At 43.2% G+C, this 22,085-nt stretch overlaps 1 protein-coding gene across 1 annotated transcript in view; it reads right to left on the bottom strand.

Annotated features, from left to right (window-relative positions):
- The window catches only part of LOC140422049 (ras-related protein ORAB-1), a 37,881-nt gene that overhangs the window by 1,433 nt on the left and 14,363 nt on the right, over window positions 1-22,085 (bottom strand). The window contains exons 2-5 of the mRNA XM_072507030.1: window positions 21,266-21,338; window positions 11,373-11,468; window positions 10,716-10,811; window positions 9,220-9,351 (exon numbers count right to left, since the gene is read on the bottom strand). Coding sequence (XP_072363131.1) covers window positions 9,220-9,351; window positions 10,716-10,811; window positions 11,373-11,468; window positions 21,266-21,338 — 397 coding nt within the window. The remainder of the gene's footprint in view (window positions 1-9,219; window positions 9,352-10,715; window positions 10,812-11,372; window positions 11,469-21,265; window positions 21,339-22,085) is intronic.

Below are 22,085 nucleotides of genomic sequence, written 5' to 3'. Positions count from 1 at the left end.
ACATTCATCAAGAATATACATGGAAAACTGCAATATAGGGTGACAGTGGTTAGCACTGCAGCCTCTCAGCGCCAGCAACCCAGGTTCAATTCCATCCTTGGGTCATTGTCTATGGAGTTTGTTCATTCTCCCCATATCTGCGTGAGTTTCTTCCCACAGTCCAAAGATGTGCAGGTTAGGTGCACTGGCCATGCCAATTGCCCCTTCATGTTGGTGCAGACTTGATGGGCCGAATGGCCTCGTTCTGCACCCAGTTGCTAGTCCTCTTCTATTCATTCCCTGCAAGGATGTGGTGCATGGACATGAACTAAGATTTAAGAATGAAAGGCATTAAATGACTGAAGAGGGAGGGTTGGATGGCACTCCTTACCTGCATCAATAAAGCATTAAAAATAAAAATTAAAAAAAAAACAAAAACACCTTTAACGCAGTAAAATATATAGAAACACCATTACCAAACAATTCAAGTAGTGAGATACCAAGACGGAGGTAGGCTTTAAGGAATTTCTTAAAGGAAGTCAGGAAGTGCAATGTTTAGGAGCTCGGCAGTGGAAGGCATGGTTGCCAATGGTGGAGCTACTGAAATTGGGAATGAGGTTGGGGGGGGGGGGGGGTGCAGGAGGCCAGAACTGTGGGGTAGATGTCCAAAGTTTGTGGGGCTGGAGGTGGTTACAGTATTAGAGGGGGGACCAGATCATGGAGGGATTTGAGAACAAGACGGAGGATTTTAAAACTGAGGCATTGTCAGGACAGAAGCAAGGTGTATTGAATACAGCAATGAATGGGTGAACAAGACTTCAGCAGAATAGGTTGGATAAGTTCATGTTTTTGAGGGCAGCATAGTGGCAGTGGGCTAGCCCTGCTGCCTTACGGTGCCGAGGTTCGATCCCGGCTCTGGGTCACTGTCCTTGTGAAGTTTGCACATTCTCCCCGTGTCTGCATGGGTTTCACCCCCACAACCCAAAAGATGTGCAGGGTAAGTGGATTGGACACGCTAAATTGCCCACAATAAATTGCCCCTTAATTAGAAAAAAAAATGAATCAGGTACTCTAAATTTATTTTTAAATAGTTCATGTTTATGGTATCATGTTACGCCCTTGTTCATCGTGGCTGACCTCAAGAGTGTACTGCCAAAATTCCACGAGCACATTTCCTGTTCCACCAGGGGCGACAACACTCTTGACCACTGCTACTCAAAAATCAAGAGCGCCTACCGTTCTATCCCCCGACCGCATTTGGGAAATCAGACCATAATACGGTGCTCCTTCTCCCGGCATACAAGCAGAAACTCAAGCGGGAGAATCCAGCTAAGAAGGTCGTGCAGTGCTGATCCGAGGAAACAGAAGAGCTCCTACGTGACTGCTTGGAGACAGTGGACTGGTCCATATTTAAGAACTCAGCGACCAACTTAAATGAGTATGCCACCACCGTCACAGACTTCATCAGCAAATTCGTGGATGACTGCATGCCAAAAAAAGCAGTACGTACATTCCCCAACCGGAAACTATGGCTCAATCGCGAGATTGACTCCCGACTGAAGGGCAGGTCTGAGATGTTCAAGTCAGGTGACCCTGACCTACAAGAAATCCAGGTACGACCTCCGCAAAGCCATCCAAGGTGCCAAGAGAGAATATCAGACCAAGCTAGAGTTACAGACTCTCAGCGGTTGTGGCCAGGCCTAAACAACAGACTACAAAGCGAAGCCGAGCAGTGTTGTGTTATTCACCCTGGGGTAACACAGACTGCAACTAGATGCAGTTGCACTTGAAAGTAGACTCCAAACTTTGATGTAGTTCAATACGCTTTATTGAACTTGTTAAGCAGTGCACAGTTCGCTGTAGGTTTGACACTCTACTAATCAAAGCGTGCTTACTGTAACTAACTAGACCAGACTAGCTCTGAGCCACATGTAAAAGGTGCTAACTGATATATACACCCTGACTGTCACTACAGTTGTCACCAGTGGAAAGAGGCAGAGTGTTGATGCCTCGTGTGTTTTATAGTGGGAGACCACCTACTAGTGTTCTGCCTGGTGATTGGTTGTGTTCTGTCCTGTGCGTTGATTGGCTGTACCGGGTGTCTGTATCTCATTATGTGCATGAGTGCATATCATGACATCTTCTACATTAAAAAAAATTTTTTTTTTTTTTTTTTTTTTATTAAATGGGTTGCTTGGAGCATATGCGACTGTATTTACATGTAGAGCTATTTACATAAAATGGCGAGTGGTTGAATCTATACACAAGGTGTCTAATGTGCAGATATAGACACTGCTCTTGTAAATTTTGTTCTGCTCTGCAAGTCCAACCTTTGGGGCTTGCATCTGATCCTTGTTGACCGCCTGAGAGGTGGAGGTGGGGACGACAGCACCTTGACAGGCGGGATTGCTGCCAGATTGGTGGCCTCGTGGTGAGAGGTGTCCGGAGGAGGCACGACAACATATGGAAAAGTAGGATCTGGTGGTGGGCAGGCAACTTTGCGCAGTGCCCTTCTGTTGCGCCTGACAATGGAGCCATCAGCCATACGAACCACAAACGATCGGGGAGCAGCCTGTCGAACAACAACAGCTGGAGCTGACCAGCCTCCATCAGGTAGCTTGATCCGAACAGCATCTTCCAGAGATAGCACAGGCAAAATCGTTAGCATGAGCATCGTACGTCAGCTTTTGCCGGTTCCCGAGTTGCTGCACCTTTTGCAGCACTGGGAGGTGATCCAGGTCTGTTAAGTGTATGGCTGGAACAGTCGTCCGCAGGTCTCTATTCATGAGGAGTCGAGCCGGAGGCATACCGGTGGACAGAGGGGTTGCCCTGTGCACCAACAGCACAAGGTTGAAGTCAGAAGCAGAGTCCGCAGCCTTGCAGAGCAGTTGCTTCACTATATGGACCCCTCTCTCAACCTTCCCGTTGGACTACGGGTAGTGTGGGCTTGAGGTAATGTGGTTGAATTGGTACGACTTGGAGAAATTGGACCACTCTTCTCTGTGGAAGCAGGGACCATTGTCACTCATGATAGTGAGTGGAACACCATGCCTGACAAATGTCTCCTTGCAGGCCTTGATGACTGTCCTTGATGGGAGGTCTGGCAGCTTCACAACTTCTGGGTAATTTGAGAAGGTAATTTGAGAAGTAATCTATGATGAGCGCATAGTCACGCCCATTGGCGTGAAAAAGGTCGATTTCCACCTTGGACCACGGAGAGGTCACGATCTCATGTTGCTGGAGGTTTTTGTTTGAGCAGGCTGGAAATGCTGGCAGGTCGCACAATTGAGGACCATGTTGGATAGGTCCTGGCTGATTCCAGGCCAATAGACAGCCTGCCGGGCCCTGCGCCTTCACTTTGACACCTAGGTGTCCCTCGTGGATTTGTTTGAGCACTAAGCTCTGCAGACTGTGATAAGATCTAGCTTGAGGAGGATCCCCTTGACAACTGTCAGGTCGTTCTTCACATTAAAGAATTGAGGACATTGCCCTTTGCAAGGTGGTGCATTACACACTGCAGAAGAGGGTCTTTGGCAGTCTGTTCACAAATGATGATCACTCTTTCATCTGAGGCCAGGAGGTTGCTGGCACACAGATGCACCTGTGCCTCAATCTGGCGGATGAAGTCAACCTGTTCACAGGGAGAGGTGATGGAGCGTGACAGGGCATCCGCAATTATTAGCTCCTTGCCTGGTGTGTATACTAACTCAAAATCATACCTGCGGAGTCGAAGGAAATGCGCTGAAGCCTGGGCGTCATGTCATTCAAGTCCTTATGATATATATGGACCACGGGTCTGTGGTCAGTCTCCACTGTGAATGTTGGTAGACCGCAGACGTAGTCATGGAACTTTACAATGCCAGTTAGGAGGCCCAGGCACTCTTTTTCTATTTGGGCGTACCTCTGTTCAGTAAGAGTCATGGCCCTTGACGCATAAGCAACTGGAGCCCAGGACAAGGAGTCATCCCCCTGGAGGAGCACCTCACCAATGCTGTCCTGGCTTGCGTCCATGGAGATTGTTGTTTCCCTGTCCGGGTCAAAAAACGCCAGTACCAGAGCAGTGGTGAGCTTTGCTTTGAGCTCGAGCCACTCTGCTTGATGTGTGGGTAGCCATTGGAATACAGTGGACTTCTTCACCAGATGCCAGAGAGCTGTGGTGTGTGAAGCCATGTTGGGAATGAATTTTCCCAAGAAGTTCACCATTCAGAGGAAGCGTAGTACTGCCTGGTCTTCCGGGGTCTTCATGGCATTAATGGCCTTGACCAAATCTGGTCACACACCCTGCCGATCTGGTCGCCCAAGAACTTGGATGGTTGACATGCCAAAGCAGCACTTGGCCTTGTTCAGCTTGAGGCCGTTTGCATGGATAGGTCAAAAGGCTTGTTTGAGACGAGATGTGTTCCTCGGGGATCGTGGACCATACGATTACATCATCTACGCACGTGTTGAACGTGCAGAGCTTCCTGCTGGACTCAGTTGTATCTGCCAGAAACCGCGCGCTGCATCTAGCTTCGTGAAGAATTTGGCGGGTGCCATCTCACTGGTCAGTTCCTCCCGCTTCGGAATCAGGTAGTGTTCCCACATTATGTTCTGGTTAAGATCTTTGGGATCTATGCATATCCGCAACTCTCCCGAGGGCTTGTTCACACAAACCATCGAGCTGACCCAGTCAGTCGGTTCCATCACTTTGAAAATGATGCCCTGGTTTTGGAGCTCCTGTAGCTGTGCCTTTAAATCTTCCTTGAGGAGCCGGCACCGGGTGCATGGATTACAGGCGTGGCATTAGGCCCGAGTAAGATCTTGTAGCAGTACGGCAGAGTGCCCATTCCATCAAACACATCAGGATATTGAGCAAGGATGTCATCAAAGCCAGAAGATCCACATTGGAAGACATGGCATGGACTCGTTGTAAGAGGTTGAATAGCTTGCATGCATGGGCACCGAGCAGGGATGCCTTATCAGGCTTGACGATTTCAAAGTGCAGTGTGACATTGATGGCCTTGTTGAGAGACAAATAGATTACAAGATCCTAGTGCCATTATGGCATTGACATTATAATCGAGGAGCTGGCAGGCTGGCGGAAGAATTTTGGGTTGCTTTTTAATGCGGTCAAAATCAGCTGAGAGATGAGATTGGCAGAAGCACTGGTGTCCAGCTTGAACTGGATGCTGCATTGATCAACTTGTATGACAGCACACGATTCGTCCGTGGAATCCACATTGAGGATAGATAGGCGTCTTGCTGAATTTGAGGAGGCATACTCACATGTCGTGATGATGCCCACATGATAGGGGGACTCCAGGCAGTCGTCCTCTGGATCCGTAGTGCTATCAGGATCAGAATCCAGTAAGCCTTGCTGTGCACATCGAACGTGCTTGCGTTGGAATTGGGATCGCTGGCCCTTGACTGGGGTGCAGACCTGCACAAGGCTGCATAATGTCCAGGCTTCCCACAATTTAAACATCGCCTGCCTTTTGCAGGGCATTGCCACTTTAGGTGGGCGGTGCCACAGTTCAGGCACATCGTGACGTTGACGTCGTTACGCTCAGTGCGTCGTCGCACATGTGCAGTGCGGTCAGCCGACGTTCACACCTGCGCAGTTTGGTTTTCGGCCGCTTCGTTCTCCTGTTCATGTTGCGCATGCGTGGGGCCCCAGGAAAAGCGCACAAAATGGCCACTTTCATCGATACTGAGGCACTGCATCCAGTCGATGGCCTGTAAACACACTGCCTCGTGGGAGGCAGGTTTTTCTTATTCTGCCGATTTGAGACGGGAGTACCGATTTCACGCATGCTCATGCACTATACATGTCTCGATTGCGACTGGCAGGCAAAATTGCTCAATTTTGAGGAGTTGTTTCCGCAAGGAATCGGAGTGCACCCCAAACACGATCTGATTCCGGATCATGGAGTTAGCGGTTGCACCATAATTGCAGGACTGCGCTAATATACGGAGATGAGCTAGAAAGGATTGGAATGGTTCATCCTTACCTTGAAGGAGTTGCTGGAAGATATAGCGCTCAAAGGTCTCGTTTATTTTGACTTCAGAGTGATTGTCGAACTTCTCCAAAACGGTCTTGACCTGGCCGTCGGTAAAATTAAGAGAGTTGAAAATCTGGATGGCTTGGTCCCCCGCAGTTGATAGGAGCAGCGCGATTTTTCTGGCATCGGACGCATCCTCGAGGTCTGAGGCCTCAATGTGGAGAAATAACCTTTGCTTGAAGACCCGCCAGTTGGCGCCGAGATTGCCAAAGATCCATAGCTGTGGAGGGGTCTGGATCTTCTCCATGCCGCTGGAAGGCACTTGCTGGTCATCACGGAATCACTCGAGGTAATTCACTTAATAAAGTAGACTACTGGTACCATGGCGTGTTATTCAACCTGGGGTAACACGGACTGTAACTGGATGCAGTTGTACTTGAAAGTAGACTCCAAACTGTGATGTTAGTTCAATACGCTTTATTGAACTTGTTAAGCAGTGCACACCGTTCGCTGTGGGTTTGACACTACTAATTTATGCGTGCTTACTATAACTAACGAGACCAGACTAGCTCTGAGCCACATGTAAAAGGTGCTAACTGATATATACACCCTGACTGTCACTACAGTTGTCACCAGTGGAAAGAGGCAGAGTGTTGATGCCTCGTGTGTTTTATAGTGGGAGACCACCTTCTAGTGTTGTGCCTGGTGATTGGCTGTGTTCTGCCCTGTGTGTTGATTGGCTGTACTGGGTGTCTGTCACTGCCTGTATGTATCATGACAAGCAGCATCTCCAGCAATAGCGCACCCCTCCTCAAGGAACTCAAATGCATTCAATGCTTGGTTCGAACAGGAAACCAACGATCTGCTGTCGAGTGCCCCGGCAGCCCATAACACACCCATACCCACCATCACTGCTTCCGGAGTCAGATTGGCTTTCCTGAAAGTGAACTCTCAGAAGGCGACAGGTCCGGATGGGATCCCTGCGCGGGCCAGCTGGCAGATGTGTTCGCAGACATCTTTAACCTGTCCCTATTTCACTCCGAGGTTCCCACCTGCTTCAAGACCACCACCATCATACCAGTGCCAAAGAAGAACCAGGCAATGTGCCTCAATGACTACCGTCTGGGGGCCCTGACTTCAGTCGTAATGAAGTGCTTCGAGAGTTTGGTCATGAAGCGCATCACCTCCATACTCCCAGAACGCCTTGTTCCACTGCAATTTGCATACCATGCAAACAGGTCCACAGCAGTCGCCATGTCCCTGGCCCTACACATCCCTAGAGCATCTCGACAACAAGGACTTCTACATCAGGCTCCTATTTATTGACTACAGCTCCGCTTTCAACACCATAATCCCAACCAAGCTCATATCAAAGCTCCAAAACCTAGGACTTGGCTCCTCACTCTGCAACTGGATCCTCGACTTTCTAACCCACAGAGCACAATCAGCAAGAATAAACAACAACATCTCCTCCACAATAGTCCTCAATACCAGGGTTCCGCAAGGTTGCGTACTTAGCCCCCTACTATACTCCCTGTACACACACGACTGCGTGGCAAAGTTTGGTTCCAACACCATCTACAGGTTTGCTGACGATATGACCACAGTGGGCCGGATCTCGAATAACGACGAGTCAGAATACAGGAGGGAGATAGGGAACCTAGTGGAGTGGTGCAGCGACAACAATCTATCCCTCAATGCCAGCAAAACTAAGAGCTGGTCATTGACTTCAGTAAGCAAAGTACTGTACACCCCCCCGTCAGCATCAACAGGGCTGAGGTGGACATGGTTAGCAGTTTTAAATTCCATGGGGTACACATCTGGTCCAACCACGTCGTAACTACGACCAAGAAAACACAACAGCGCCCATACTTCCTCAGGAAACTAAGGAAATTTGGCATGTCCATATTAACCCTTACCATCTTTTACAGATGCATCATAGAAAGCATCCTATCTGGCTGCACCACAGCCTGATACAGCAACTGTTCGGCCCAAGACCGCAAGAAACTTCAGGAGAGTCGTGAACACAGCCCAGTCCATTACACGAACCTGCCTCCCATTCATTGACTCCATCTACATCTCCCGCTGCCTGGGGAAAGCGGGCAGCATAATCAAAGACCCCTGCCACCCGGCTTACTCACTCGTCCAACTTACTCAATCTTCCAACTTCCTCCATTGGGCAGGAGCTACAGAAGTCTGAGAACACGCACAACCAGACTCAAAAACAGCTTCTTCCCTGTTGTTACTCCTAACCAGACTCCGAAACGACCCTCTTATGGAGTGACCTCATTAACACTACACCCCTGTATGATTCACCCAATGCCAGTGTCTATGTAGTTGCATTGTGTACCTAGTGTTGCCCTATTCTGTATTGTCTTTTATTTCATTTTCTTTTCATGCACTTATCTGTTGAGCTGCTCGCAGAAAAATACTTTTCACTGTACCTTGGTACACCTAACAATAAACAAAATCCAGTGCAATCAAAGCCTGTTGCACTCAACCACAAAAGACATACATGTTTAAAAACTAGACAGCAATCAAATTTGTACATTAACACAATGTCGATAATCACAGTTATGCATTTCCGAAATACTTAACCAAAACACTTTTACTTCACAGATACAAGTCATTGAAAATCTTTGTGCAAAGAAGTTCAAATTAAGCAGTTTAACTATGTAACCGTATTCAACACTATGTATGTTCAAAAATGAAGTTAAGCAACCCTACATCATGAACCAACATGTGGCCCATAAGACAGGCAGGTTGCTTCTGCCCGCAGGCAGCAGATACCTAAAGATGACTCTACCTGGAAATCTCCCACTGGACACATACAACTGGCACAGACAAGAGTATAAAAGGCTGGCAATGGATCGCTGTGATCTATCTAGACTCTGGAAATTCAAAAATGCATTTTCATATAAACCTTGAGCAGGTTTTTAAAAAGTAAATAAACTATCTAGTTTCTACTTGAATTTAACAGCAGACCAGCATTCAGGTTGCAACCTCAAGAAATAATGAACAATCAAGCCATTATCAGTGCTATATATTTAAGTTTTCACTCATTTAAAACAAATTTTAAACAAGTATTTATAGCTGTGAACATTGTTTTTTATTTTTCAGTACATCTAATACTTCCAACATTATTTTCCTCATTAACATATTTGTAGATACGAATTGGAATGCTTCCTGTCACAGAGAACAGTTTTGGAAAATATGCTGCTTTTAAATTTATGTTAGGAGTTTGACTTCACACACATACCTTTGCTGTTGTATAGTCCACCACTTTTTTTGTTGTCAGGTCACATTTGTTCCCTACCAATAACTTGTTAACATTTTCACTGGCATAGCGATCTATCTCCTGGAGCCACTGTTTTACATTGTTGAATGACTCCTGGAGGAAAAGAAACAAAAAGATTGAAATGGTGGCCTTCCCCCCCCTTCTAAAGATATTCAGCAACAGTTTCAGAAATGACATCAACCCTCCTGTCCCCACACTCCAGTCCTGGTTTTCAGGTATTCAAGCCTGAACAATGAATGCCTGGAGTCTTCACCTGACAGCAATGTAAACTTATTTCCAATAGGAGTTCTTTTCAATACATTTCTCCAATAAAAAAAAATCAGAAAGATACATCATCCAAACTAATTTTTTTTAAAAACAATCTAAATAAAACCAAAAATGCAAAGCTCAAAAGGAAATCAAAGATGTTATCCACAGAAGACAGATCATGGTACACAAGGGTTATGCAAAAGTAAACCACATCTACTTAATCTGTTGTTTTGGAGATAATGTTGGTCTGGAATATAGCTATGGGATCGGTTACATCCAGCTCAACAGGGAGACTTAGTTTAATGCATCACCTGAAAATATATCACCCCAGACAATAGAGTACTTAAATGTTAACCAAGATTGTACTCTCAAATCCTGGAGTGGGATTTCAATTCTCATTTTGACTCTGGTAGCAACTACCCAACTAACCAGGCCAAGTTGATGCCACTTCCTGTAGAGCTCAAACAGGAAGAAGTCTGCTAATCGAAACCTCTCTTCCCAGCGTAGCAAAGAAGGTAGAGGTTAACTGTAGTGACTCTCCTGGTGCCAATGAAATTAACTATACACAGACCTCGAACTTAACCTTCCTCATTTGTATGCTATACCTATTTATTCACTGAGTCAACGTGGAATATTCCAACGCTGATATCTCCTCCATTTAATGAAATATCACCATGTACAGCAGTATTCCAAACACTACACTGAAAACAGCAAAGCATCACTGGTCGCCATTATTAGTTTTACACCTGCATGGTTGGTATTACGAACAGGCAACTACATTCAAAATATTACATTGGCGCATATTTCCTTTGTTAACGTCTTTCACTTAATATGTTCATATTTATAACAGAAACTAGCCATGTTAATTATCAAATTGTAGTTACACACTCCATTAACCTACCTTTGTTTTACCACACCCAGTTCAATTCATGCTGTTAAAAAAAAAGCTATGCCCCAAAGGTGATCAAATAGACTTCTGTAAAATACTGCAGTACAAATTAAATTGAAAACCATCTTCTTAAATTAAGCAATTAAATATAATGGGTAGGGGAGAATAGCCATCTCTATATATTCATATGTACCTACACCTGTATCTATAAACATTGGACAGCAATAGCTCACCGTTTATGGTTTAACTTGTAACTATATTTGCCCAATTTGCTTTACTTCCCCACCTTGCCGATCTAATGTGTTTGGTTTCGCAGTACCTGGTCTGTAACATCATACACAACTATGATGCCATGTGCTCCTCTGTAATAACTGGACGTGATTGTTCGAAACCTTTCCTGACCAGCTGTGTCCCACTGGAAACAAGAAAAAACAGAAATTCCTTTCAAGTCAGGGTTGATGTAGTCATAGCATGCATGACACTTCAATCTCAAACAAAACTGTTTCAACACAGAAATCCAGCTAATGACCCCAGAGTTGTGTTCTTATCCATCTCCCAGTTCAATCCACAGCTTTGGATCATTTCAGAACTACAGTAGTTGGAGCGAAAATAGTGCACATATATTTTTAAAAGGCACAATTTTGTTAAAGTTCTAAAGTTAACTGCATTTCCATAACACCTTTAATGTAGTAAAACATCTCAAAGCTCTTTAGAGGAACAACCATCAAACACGTTTTGATACTGAGCCACAGGAGATTAGGCCAAGTGACCAAAAGCTTGGCCAAAGAGGTAGGTTTTAAGGAGTTGTTTGATGTTGCAGAATCTAAATGGAGGCAGGTTTGTTCACAAATGGATAGATTTTTTAAAAAAATTAGCAATAAAAAAATGCTGGAAATTTCCAGCTTTTAAATTTATAATCAGCTATGGATTCTAGCAATTCCCCCATTTCAATGCTACAGCATTTATAAACACTTACAATTTGAAGTTTGATAGTCTTGCCGTCTAACTCTATAGTTCTGATTTTGAAGTCCACACCAATTGTACTGATATAACTTTCTGTATACGTGTCATCCTGGAAATGAACAGAAAATTCAAGCTTTAAAAAGTACAATAGTACCACAATTAAACAATTACTTTTGTCATTGATATATTCCCCATTAACCTGAAACATTCCTAATATTGGGATGTTGTCCATCTGTTGGACTGTAATATCTGGGCAACCCAGTTTTGTGATTTTTTAAAAACTTCTGCAATATCCTATGAGTGTGGAGATTCTCTGATATTTGATGCTAATGAATTGCTGCCTGAAAATGCACAGATCAGTTGTAATATGTTTTCTTTTGCCGCTCATTTTCAATTGGAATAGTTTTACATATTAGTTTTAGTTGTACTGCCACCTGCAATTTGCATTTGTGAATTTAAAAACTTGCACAGGAGCAGAAATTTAATCAATTTGGATCAGGAATTGATCACTCCCAGGTCATAATCAGAGTGCAATGCATGGCCAAGGAAGCAATCCCAAATATTGATATTCATAGAATTTACAGTGCAGGAGGCCATTTGGCCTATCGAATCTACAACGGCCGGCCCTTGAAAGAGCACCCTACTTAAGCCCACACCTCCACCCTGTAACCCCAACTAATATTTGGACACGACAGGGCAATTTAGCATGGCCAATCCACCTAACCAGCACATGTTTGGACTGTGGGAAGAAACTGGAGAACCCGGAGGAATCCCAAGCAGACACGGGGAGAATGTGCAGGGTCCGCACAGACAGTGATCCAAGCACAGACAGGAATCAAACCCAGGTCCCTGGCGCTGTGAAGCAACAGTGCTAAACACTGTGCTACCGTGCCGCATATTGCTTATGCCAAATACAGATAATCACAATTTGATAATCACATGAAACCATGACACATGCATTGCTCAGCAACCAGCTGCCAGTTACATGCAGCACTCAGACCCTACAAAATATTTATAGAAACGATTCAGATCGCACCTTTGCTGTTAGGCTGCTCCTGGTAGTTTTTACAGCTGTTCGTGGAGCCAGCATCACGCAAAAGTTAAAACATGTGCTCTGGTCATGGGGACAGGATATGGAAGGACAGAAAGTTACAAAATTTAACTTCTGAACCGCTACTTTGTGAAGCTTCTGGTGAAGACAAATGTAGGTCCCTTACAGTTAGAATCAGGTGAATTCATATTGGGCAAAGAGATGGCAGACCAGTTTGAAAAAAATACATTTGAGGGCAGCACGATGGCGCAGTGGTTAGTACTGCTGCCTCATGGCGCCAAGGTCCCAAGTTCGATCCCGTCTCTGGGTCACTGTCAGTGTGGAGTTTGCACCTTCGCCCAGTGTTTGCGTGGGTTGGTTTCGCCCCCACAGCCCAAAAATGTGCATGATAGGTGGATTGGCTTCACTAAAGTACCCCTTAATTGGGAAAAAATGAATTGGGTACTCTAAATTTATAAAAACAAAAAATACCTTGGATCGTTCTTCACCAAGGAGGGCATAAATAACCGTCTGGAAAACGGGGGGGGGGGGGGGGGGGGGGGGGGGGGGTAGCACGAGGTAGGAACTGAAGGACATACTGATTAGTAAGGAAACGGTATTGGGGAAATTGATGGGATTAAAACTTGACAAGTCCCCAGGGCCATTGCTCTGCATCCCAGAATACTTAAGTGGCCCTAGAAATAGTGGATGCATTTGTGATTGTTTTCCAGCATTCTACAGACTCTAAGAATTCCAGTGGAATGGAGGATAGCTAATGCAACCCCACTTTTTAAAAAAGGAGAGAAAACGGGGAATTATAGACCGGTTAGCCTGACATCGCTGGTGGGGAAAATTCTGGTGTCAATTATTAAGGATGAAACAACTGAGCATTTGGAAAGCGTGGACAGGATCGGTCCAAGTCAGCATGGATTCACTAAAGGAAAATCATGCCCGCAAATCTTCTGGATTTTTGAGGATATGACCAGTAGAGTGGGCAAGGGTGAACCAGTGGATATTGTTATCTGGACTTTCAAAAGACTTTTGACAAGGTCCCACACAAGTGATTAGTGAGCACAATTAAACCTCATGGTATTGGAAGTAATGTATTGACATGGAGAGAGAACTGGTTGGCAGACAGAAAGCAGAGAGTGGGAATAAACGGGTCCTTTTCAGAGTGGTGGCAGTGACTAGTGGGGTACCACAGAGTTCAGTGCTGGGACCCCAGCTGTTCACAATATACACTAATGATTTGGAAGAAGAAACTGCATGCAACATCTCCAAATTTGCAGGCGACACTAAGCTGAGAGGCAGTGTGTGCTCTGAGGAGGATGCAAAGAGGCTACAAGGTGACTTGGCAGGCTGGCTGAGTGAGCAAATACAATGTAATGTGGGTAAATGTGAGGTTATCCACTTTGGTGGCAAAACAGGAAGGCAGATTATCTGGATGGTTTAGGAAAAGGGGAAGTGCAAGGAGACCTGGATGTCATGGTGGAACAATTGCTGAAGGTTGGCATGCAGGTACAGCAGGTGATTAGGAAAGCTAATGGCATGCTGGCCTCCATAGCGAGAGGATTTGAATATAGGAATAGAGATGTCTTGCTCCAGTTATACAGGGCCTTGGTCAGGCCTCACTGAGTAGTGTGCGCAGTTTTGGTCTCCTAGTTTGAGGAAGGACAGTCTTGCTATTAGGGTGTCCAGCGAAGGCTCACCACCAGACTAATTCCTGGGATGGCAGGACTGACATATGAAGAAAGACTGGATAGACTGGGCTTGTGCTCATGGGAGTTTAGAAGAATGAGAGGGGATCTCATAGAAACAAAATCCTGATGGGACTGGACAGGCCAAATGCAGGAAGGAAGGATATTCCCAATGTTGGGGGCATCCAGAACTAGGGGTCACAGTCCAAGATTAAAGGGTAAACCATTCAGGACTGAGATGAGGAAGAACTTCTCTCGAGTTGTGAACTTGTGGAATTCTCGACCACAGAAAGCTGTTGGGGCCAGTTTGTTGGATATATTCAAGAGGGAGCTGAACGTGGCCCTTGCAGCTAAAGGGATCAAGGGGTATGGAGAGAAAGCAGGAGTAGGATACTGAATTTGAATGATCAGCCATGATCATATTGAATGGTGGTGCAGGCTCGAATAGCCGAAATGGCCTCCTCCTGCACCTATTTTCTATTTCAGAATGGTCCATTCATGAAAATAGTCACTCACTACTCATTCAACACAGAGGGTGTTAACCATCGGACAGTTTCTAAAAACATACTTTCATTTCCCTTCATATTACTATGTGAAGAAAGAACCAGTTTAAAACAGCAGTTACGCAGCAAAATCATTTCCAAAGAGCACAATATTTCTAGAAACAGTGCCTGTTTTATTGCAAGATGGTTTACAAGCAGAATGATTCAGTTTGAAATGGAAAAATGTGGGAAGGAAGAATGGAACATTAGCATCTCTGGGTGTGGCAATTTTGCTTCATCTTCCTGTGACAGCTTGCTTAAGTGAGCAGTTGGAACTTGCCTCCCTCCAAGGCAAGAATGGTGAGACATGTTAGCACAGCTTTCTTCTGCTGTACCTCTCACCAATAAAGTTCATGGGTTTGTCACACAAGAAAAAAAAAAATCACCTCGCCCTCTTCCTTTGGTCTTATCTAGTATGTATGTTGTGTCTTGCAATATCCTTTGTTTCTTTTTAATGCAGTTGCACAAAATAACCTTTATATTTCCAATACTGGAACTCTGAGGAGCACTCAAGTACAATATCCTAAATGGATACAGGACACTACGTTCTGTAATTAATGTTATGCATGGACAGGCTTATCAACTAGTATTGAATTATTGTCGGAATTCATTACAATTCCCCATTATGAATACAGAACATTCTGCAAGCTGGCCTGGCTTTTAGATTTTATTTTTGTATGACGGTTTTCTGCAAAAGGTTAATCAGGTCAAGCTGCCATTTTGTACCAACATCTTATTTGAGAAGCCATTTTGTGTTTGACCACTTCCTGCCAAACTGCGCAATATTTTAGTATACCAACTAGTATTGTAAAGTAGCAATTGACCAATAGATGATTATTAAAAGCACCTAAATTACTCTGTACTTGAAGTAAATAATCTGGAGTTAATACAGGTTGGACTCTTACATATTTCTTTTTCTAATAACATTCCTATCTGTATATTAAACATGCTGAGAGAGGATCTGTGGGAAGCAAATGCATTATTCCTCCAATGCTCCTGTCAAAACAAACTGTCCTCGACTGGTCTGGTATGTTTCCCTAATGAATGGGTATGCTCAGTTTGAGATAAAGAATACATCTTGAAATAACCCATTGTCTTGTGGCAATGTGCAGAAATGGCCAGTTCCAATGAAATAAACATTACTGACCAATTGGCTATTAACTTTTGATCAAGGTACGGTGATGCCAGAATTAGGTATAAAAGGAGGCTTTAGAAACTCTTGTTTTATATACACTTTTTTTTCCTCTATTCATTCGGGGTATGGGCATTGCTGGCAAGGTCAGAATTTGTTGCCCAGAGTGTCCCCGCCAGGCCATTTGGTGTCTCACTAGACCATTTCAGAGTCCATTTAAGAGTCAACCACGGGCAGCACAGCGGATGAGCACTGCGGCCTCACGGCTCAGAGGTCCCAGGTTCAATTCCGGCTCTGGGTCACTGTCCGTGAGGAGTTTGCACATTCTCAAGTGTTTGCGTGGGTTTCGCCCCCACAACCCAAAAGATGTGCAGGCTAGGTGGATTGGCCACGCTAAATTGCCCCTTAATTGGAAAAAAATGAATTGGGTAAGCAGCTGATTTCCTTCCTTAAAGATCTTTTTTTTTTTTACAACAATCGACAATGGTTTCACGGTCATCGTTAGACTTTTATTTCCAGGATTATATTTAACTGAAACTTCTTTTTTTTTTTTTATAAACTGGTGGAATCGAACCCGGCTCCCCAGAGCATTACTAGTCTCTGGATTACTAGTCCAGTAACAATACCATTACGCCACCGCATTCCTTCCCTCACATTAAGTAAAGGGACCATCAATTGTGTTTTCTCAGAGGGAGAATTCCCATCAACTCAAGAGGGAGTATTATAGCACTGAGCCCAGAGACACGGGAGGAAGTCCTGTTGGTGTAGGTGCAGACCTTGGATAGTGCAGTTTCCTGCCGAGATAGAGGCAGAATTCCGGTCATTAAGGGTTGAGGTAGTTTACTGCTTAATTTGACTGCTGCCCATTTGAAGTCAACACCTACACCTTTTTGTTCTTTTGCTCCTTTAGCTAATTGATAAGTGCATTGTTTATTTTATCTTTTGCTCAGTAAGCTTTGATATTATTTGTTAATTCAGTGTCTCAGTCCTCGCCTAATGGTTATGTCTGTGTCGAACTAAATTAGATCAAAGGGTTTTGCTCCAGTAGACTGCATGCAATTAAAATTAAAACACTTTAAAATAAATATACAATGTCCAAGTGGAGCTCAACCTGAGCAAACTCTCCTACAAAGACAACCATTTCCAATAAAATCAGTTTCATTCAGAATACAATTTATACACAACTCACTGCTATTGACATCAAATGTTTGAATGGACTGCGCAAAAGGGAGAAGCACACATATTTACACCAAACTCCAACACCACTCCCGATTAAATGTCAATTTCCTGCATTTTAGCAGCAAAAACTGAAATAATGACACTTATGGTAATACAATAAACTAATTCCCACTTTGTTATATTGTAGGTGAAGATTTACTGCAGTTTGGGTGATGTTGTCTGACAGAAATTTCAGCACAGAAGGTGTGGTCGCATCAGAGCTAGATCCACATTTTAACATTATACTCAATTTTGGGGATCTTTTAATTTTTTTCATCTTGAAGTATCATCACTGAATGCTTTAGAAACCATTTGTATCAAAATTGAAATGTGTCAACCAGTCTCCATTTTTATATTTTCATTACCGATTCAAAGTACATCATTTTTACCAAATCAATAACGCTTATCTTGGCACCCGTTCCTAATTGCCCTTTTGACACACTGCTTACCTTGGTTCAGCCATTAACGCAGTCTAATCTGTGTGTTACTATCAGCATCCTTCTTAGCCTTAATCACTGCCATTTACATCCCCTTGGCATTTCTATCCACAACATCTTCGTCAATCTCCACCTATTGCTGGCCCTCTATCCAGCCCCACTGGTCCATGCCGCCACCAACCCCTCCCTCAAACAACAGTATCTATCTGACCCTATTTCCAGTTCTGTCAGTAATAAAAGTATACTTGTAAATTTGGAGGGGGGGGAAATAAAAGAGGAAAAACAGGCCCCATTGAAAGTCAAAATGCACTGACTAACTTGAAAGTTAAACTGAAGGGAGACCTGACCTCTCAACAAGATGTTAATAACAATGCAAACTTAACAGATTCAAACTATTAAAAAATTAGGTACTTTTCCCCAAAACACAATAGGAAATTAAAAATCTATTATATTTTTCACATTATCAGTGAGTTTCACCATTCTAACAGTATGTTGCTCCACTGCCATTATCAACATTTTGTCTCTCCGAGAACTAAACCATTTAGATCAAAAAAGGTAGAAACCGATCCTGTTAAATTGTTACCAGCCGCAAGAATTAAAGTGTGACTGCAGCCACACCCCTCCACACACCCGTTTGCAACAATTTAAACAAAGACAAGATCTAATTTAACAGATGACTCCTCCACAGAGCACTGGGCTTAATAATGAGATTTTTCCAGTTTTTGTACAGATATACACTGTCTTTCTTTAAAACCCTCTGCACTATTTCAGTTAACACCCCAGAATTTTTGGACCTTAGAAAATCTGAAAATCCAGGTTTGCCCTCTAGCTTTGTCACGTGTACTAAGGTACAGTGATAAGTATTGTTCTGTGTACAGTCCAGTCAGATCGGACCATACAAAAACCGAGGACATACGATAGATACACAATGTAAATACATAGACATTGGGTGAAGCATACAGAGTGCAGCGCTATACAGTAGAGATGATGTATGGAGAGATCAGTTCAGTCCATAAGAGGCCATTCAGGAATCTGAGGAAGTAGCTGCTTTTGAAGCTGTTAGTACGTGTTCTCAGACTTGTGTCTTCTGTTGGAAGAGAGAATACCCCAGGTGGGAGGGGTCTTTGTTTATGCTGCCCGCTGTCCCAAGGCAGGAGATATAAACAGAGTCAGTGGATGGGAGGTGGGTTCGCGTGATGGTTCACAACTCTGTAGTTTCTTACGGCCTTGGGCCGAGCAGTTGTCATGCCAGGCTGTGATGCAGCCAGATAGGATGCTTTCTATGATGCATCTGTAAAGATTAGTGAGAGTCAATGTGAACATGCCAAATGTCCTTAGTTTCCCGAGAAAGTATAGGCATTGTTGTGCTTTCTTGGTTGCAACGTCGATGTGGGTGCACCAGGGCAGATTGTTAGTGATGTTTACACCTAGAAATTTGAAACTGTCACACCATTGATGCAAACTATTGATCGGTATGCAGAAAACTGCCTGTGAGCAAATGTATGCAACTAGTACAGGCTCAGAATGCTGTAAATCTAAAATGTAACTCACTACTGTGTTTGAAATGAATTGCAAAATTCTCTCTTGTGAAAAGTGAATTGAAAAGTACAAGGTTTTGCACTGGGATAGTATATAGAAAAGGTGGTTAGCAGGCATAATAGAGCTAAATTTGCTTCCAACCTGTGAAACTAAGACACACAATAGACAACTTAGCCAAAAATGTAAGTTTCCAAAGACTTATCTGGTGTTAAACAGCTAAAACAAATATCCTTGGATGCATAATAAGACGAGAAACTTTTCAAAGCGGTTATAATTCTGTTCCGAGTGAAGACAAGGTGGAAAGAGTTGAAATCATATCCCATGTGTTTTATCTATGTGGATGAGAAGGCAACTTGCTCCTAAGCCACAATATTACTTCAGAGTGAACAGTAAAAGTCAATAACCACTCTTTATGAAGTACCTGATCTTTATTCACAAGGTTGAGATTTGGAAATGGTTGCATATCAGGAGCGAATCTGTATCTGATCACATTTTAAAAATGTTTTTCATGTAAAACAGTATAAAAAGGCATTCCTCAATTTTCTTGCCAAAACAAACTATCTTTAAATTTCAATTAAGTTATGTCACAGTTTTGCATATGATAATTTGGTCCAAAACTCAAAGCAGAGTTGCATCGCCTTCATAATCAGGGCAGCGACTATGACAAGTAAAAATATATGCCAAGACCCTTCATTTATACAATTCCCCCCTAATTAGCAAAGGCTCTTTAGTTAAAAAAAAAGAGGAATAGGATGGATGCACTTAAACAGAGATCCCATTCAAATATATCCACCCACTCAATTTCTCCCTAATTTAGAGTTGATCAAACTGAATGTTTAGGCTCCTACCCTGGTCATCAGCTGACCAAAATTCAAGGGCAATTTCTATTTTGCACATGCAATTTATTTAGAATCTTGTTTTTCAGGCTTCATTTCAATAAAACAGACACTGACATCAATCACAGATTGGAGTGTTTTCATTTTGGAAGATTGCTGAAATTACAATATAAAGTAGGTAATCTGCTACTTCATGAAATAACCTGAGCATTACACAGAACTTTATAGCTTCCACAATAATATCAGGAGGTATAAAATATTTAAACTAGCAATCAGCAGTACAAATTAGTCAGACTAGATATGGTCAGATAATAGGTACATTTGCACCAGTGAGTAAATTACACTATGGAAAATAAGCAATCTTAAGTGTATCAAATATAGAAACATTTTTAAAAGCTGCACATTTGAATTAAATTAATAGCTTATTCATATCAATCATGTATATTGTACAGAGCAATCTACAATGGCAATTGCTTGGTCAAGTACGTTTATGGTGGGGGGCTCAGTTTGCTTTTTGGGAGGGCTGGGAAAGAAGATAGCCACTTTTTAGAGTCTTCTAGGTTGAAGTTAGAACTGGTAACCAACTTGCCACATCACAGACAGCAGGGTGGTGTAGTGGTTAGCAGTGCTGCCTCACGCCGCCGAGGTCCCAGGTTCGATCCCGGCCCCAGGTCACTGCCCTTGTGGAGTTTGCACATTCTTCCAGTGTCTACATGGGTCTCACCCCGCAACCCAAATATGTGCAGGATGTGTGGATTGGCCACACTAAATTGCCCCTTAATTGGAAAATAAATAATTGGATACTCTAAATTTAAAAAAAACAACTTGCAACTGGCCAAATCATTTTAATTTCTGATCAGCTCATGGCCCAGTTATTTTTCTGGACATTGTTCCCAAAGTGAACCTAAAAGGGTACCAACACCTTAACAGAACTACACTAAACCCCAGCCTAGGTTTTTGGTTCTGCCGGTTTTGGTTTGATTCTTCCCAGTTCTGGGAATTAGCATTTTTTTCTAGCCTAAAAAAAACAACTTTCTTTTCAGTGATCAATCATTCAGATCTCAAACTGGGGGAGGGTGGGAGGTTCAAGCCTTGATCACCTCTTCTTGTTGGTGCTCAATCTGAAAATACAAAAACGCCGACCTAGTGACATAGTTCAGGATTGGAAGGATAAAATAGGATTATGCACCTTGTACATTTTCATTTGAAATTCCACTTGCCCACTGTAACTCATTACACACAAAGTTGCGTGCACAGCATTCATCACCATTACCTGCAATGACTGTATAATCCTTGCAGCAACAATGGGAAAGGCAAATTTGGATTTCAGTGTGCCATTGTGAAATGCAAGCTATATTCTAGACCCAAGTGCAAAACACTGCATGTAATTAACTAGCCGGTCTTCATGGCGATTATAAAGCTGGCATAAGAAATGGCATATGGTTACCATTTTAAAAAGCGAATGCTGTACTTACTGCAAATCGAAGGAGGAGACAAGATTTTCCAACACCAGAATCTCCAATCAACAGCAGCTTGAATAAATAGTCACTGAAATAGATAAAAGCAAGAGACATTATCAAAAGATTGCAAGAGGTACTTCATGTTCTTATTAATACATTATGCCCGAGAGTTAACTTTCATTATTGTAGTTGTATGAATACAAAACTGTCACCTCACCTGAAAACAATTACACTCCTGTCGGCACCAATAATCTCTGCTACCTCACCTAAATAATTATTCTTTATGCGAGAGCCTGGCAGTTTACAACAATGAGATTGAGTGAACAGACTTCACTGAACACAGCACTCAATACCTGGTCAGATGTCCACATCTAACAATGTGCCAATCTGGTTTATTTTCTCCCAACTGCCAACCTGAAGGCAGGGAGGTAAACTGTACCAATAACTTCCATCTGTACGGTGCCTTGATGGAATGCAATATGCCAGGCTGTTGTAAACAGAGTATGCCACTAAGCCACTTAATGAGTTATTAGGTCAGGTGACAAAAGCTTGGTCAAAACAGGTAATTAGCAGAGTCTTAAAGCAAGAAAGAGATAGATATTTTAATACTGTATCCCCTAGTTCTCATCTCTCAAGTGGAAACATCCTCAGCATCTACTCTGTCAAATTCACTCTGTCAAATCGCTCAGGATTCAATGGATATAGATCCAGCCCGTCCAACCTTTCCTCTGAACATTCCCCATTCCAGGTATGAGTCGAATTAACCTTCTCTGAACTGCTTCTAATATCTTTACACACTTTGTTAAATAAGAGACCAAAACTGTACACAGATGTG

Source organism: Scyliorhinus torazame, chromosome 1 (genome assembly GCF_047496885.1).
Source record: "Scyliorhinus torazame isolate Kashiwa2021f chromosome 1, sScyTor2.1, whole genome shotgun sequence".
NCBI classification, from domain to species: domain Eukaryota; kingdom Metazoa; phylum Chordata; class Chondrichthyes; order Carcharhiniformes; family Scyliorhinidae; genus Scyliorhinus; species Scyliorhinus torazame.
Note: the sequence above shows the minus strand (reverse complement) of the source record. Positions and strands in the feature narration are given on the sequence as shown.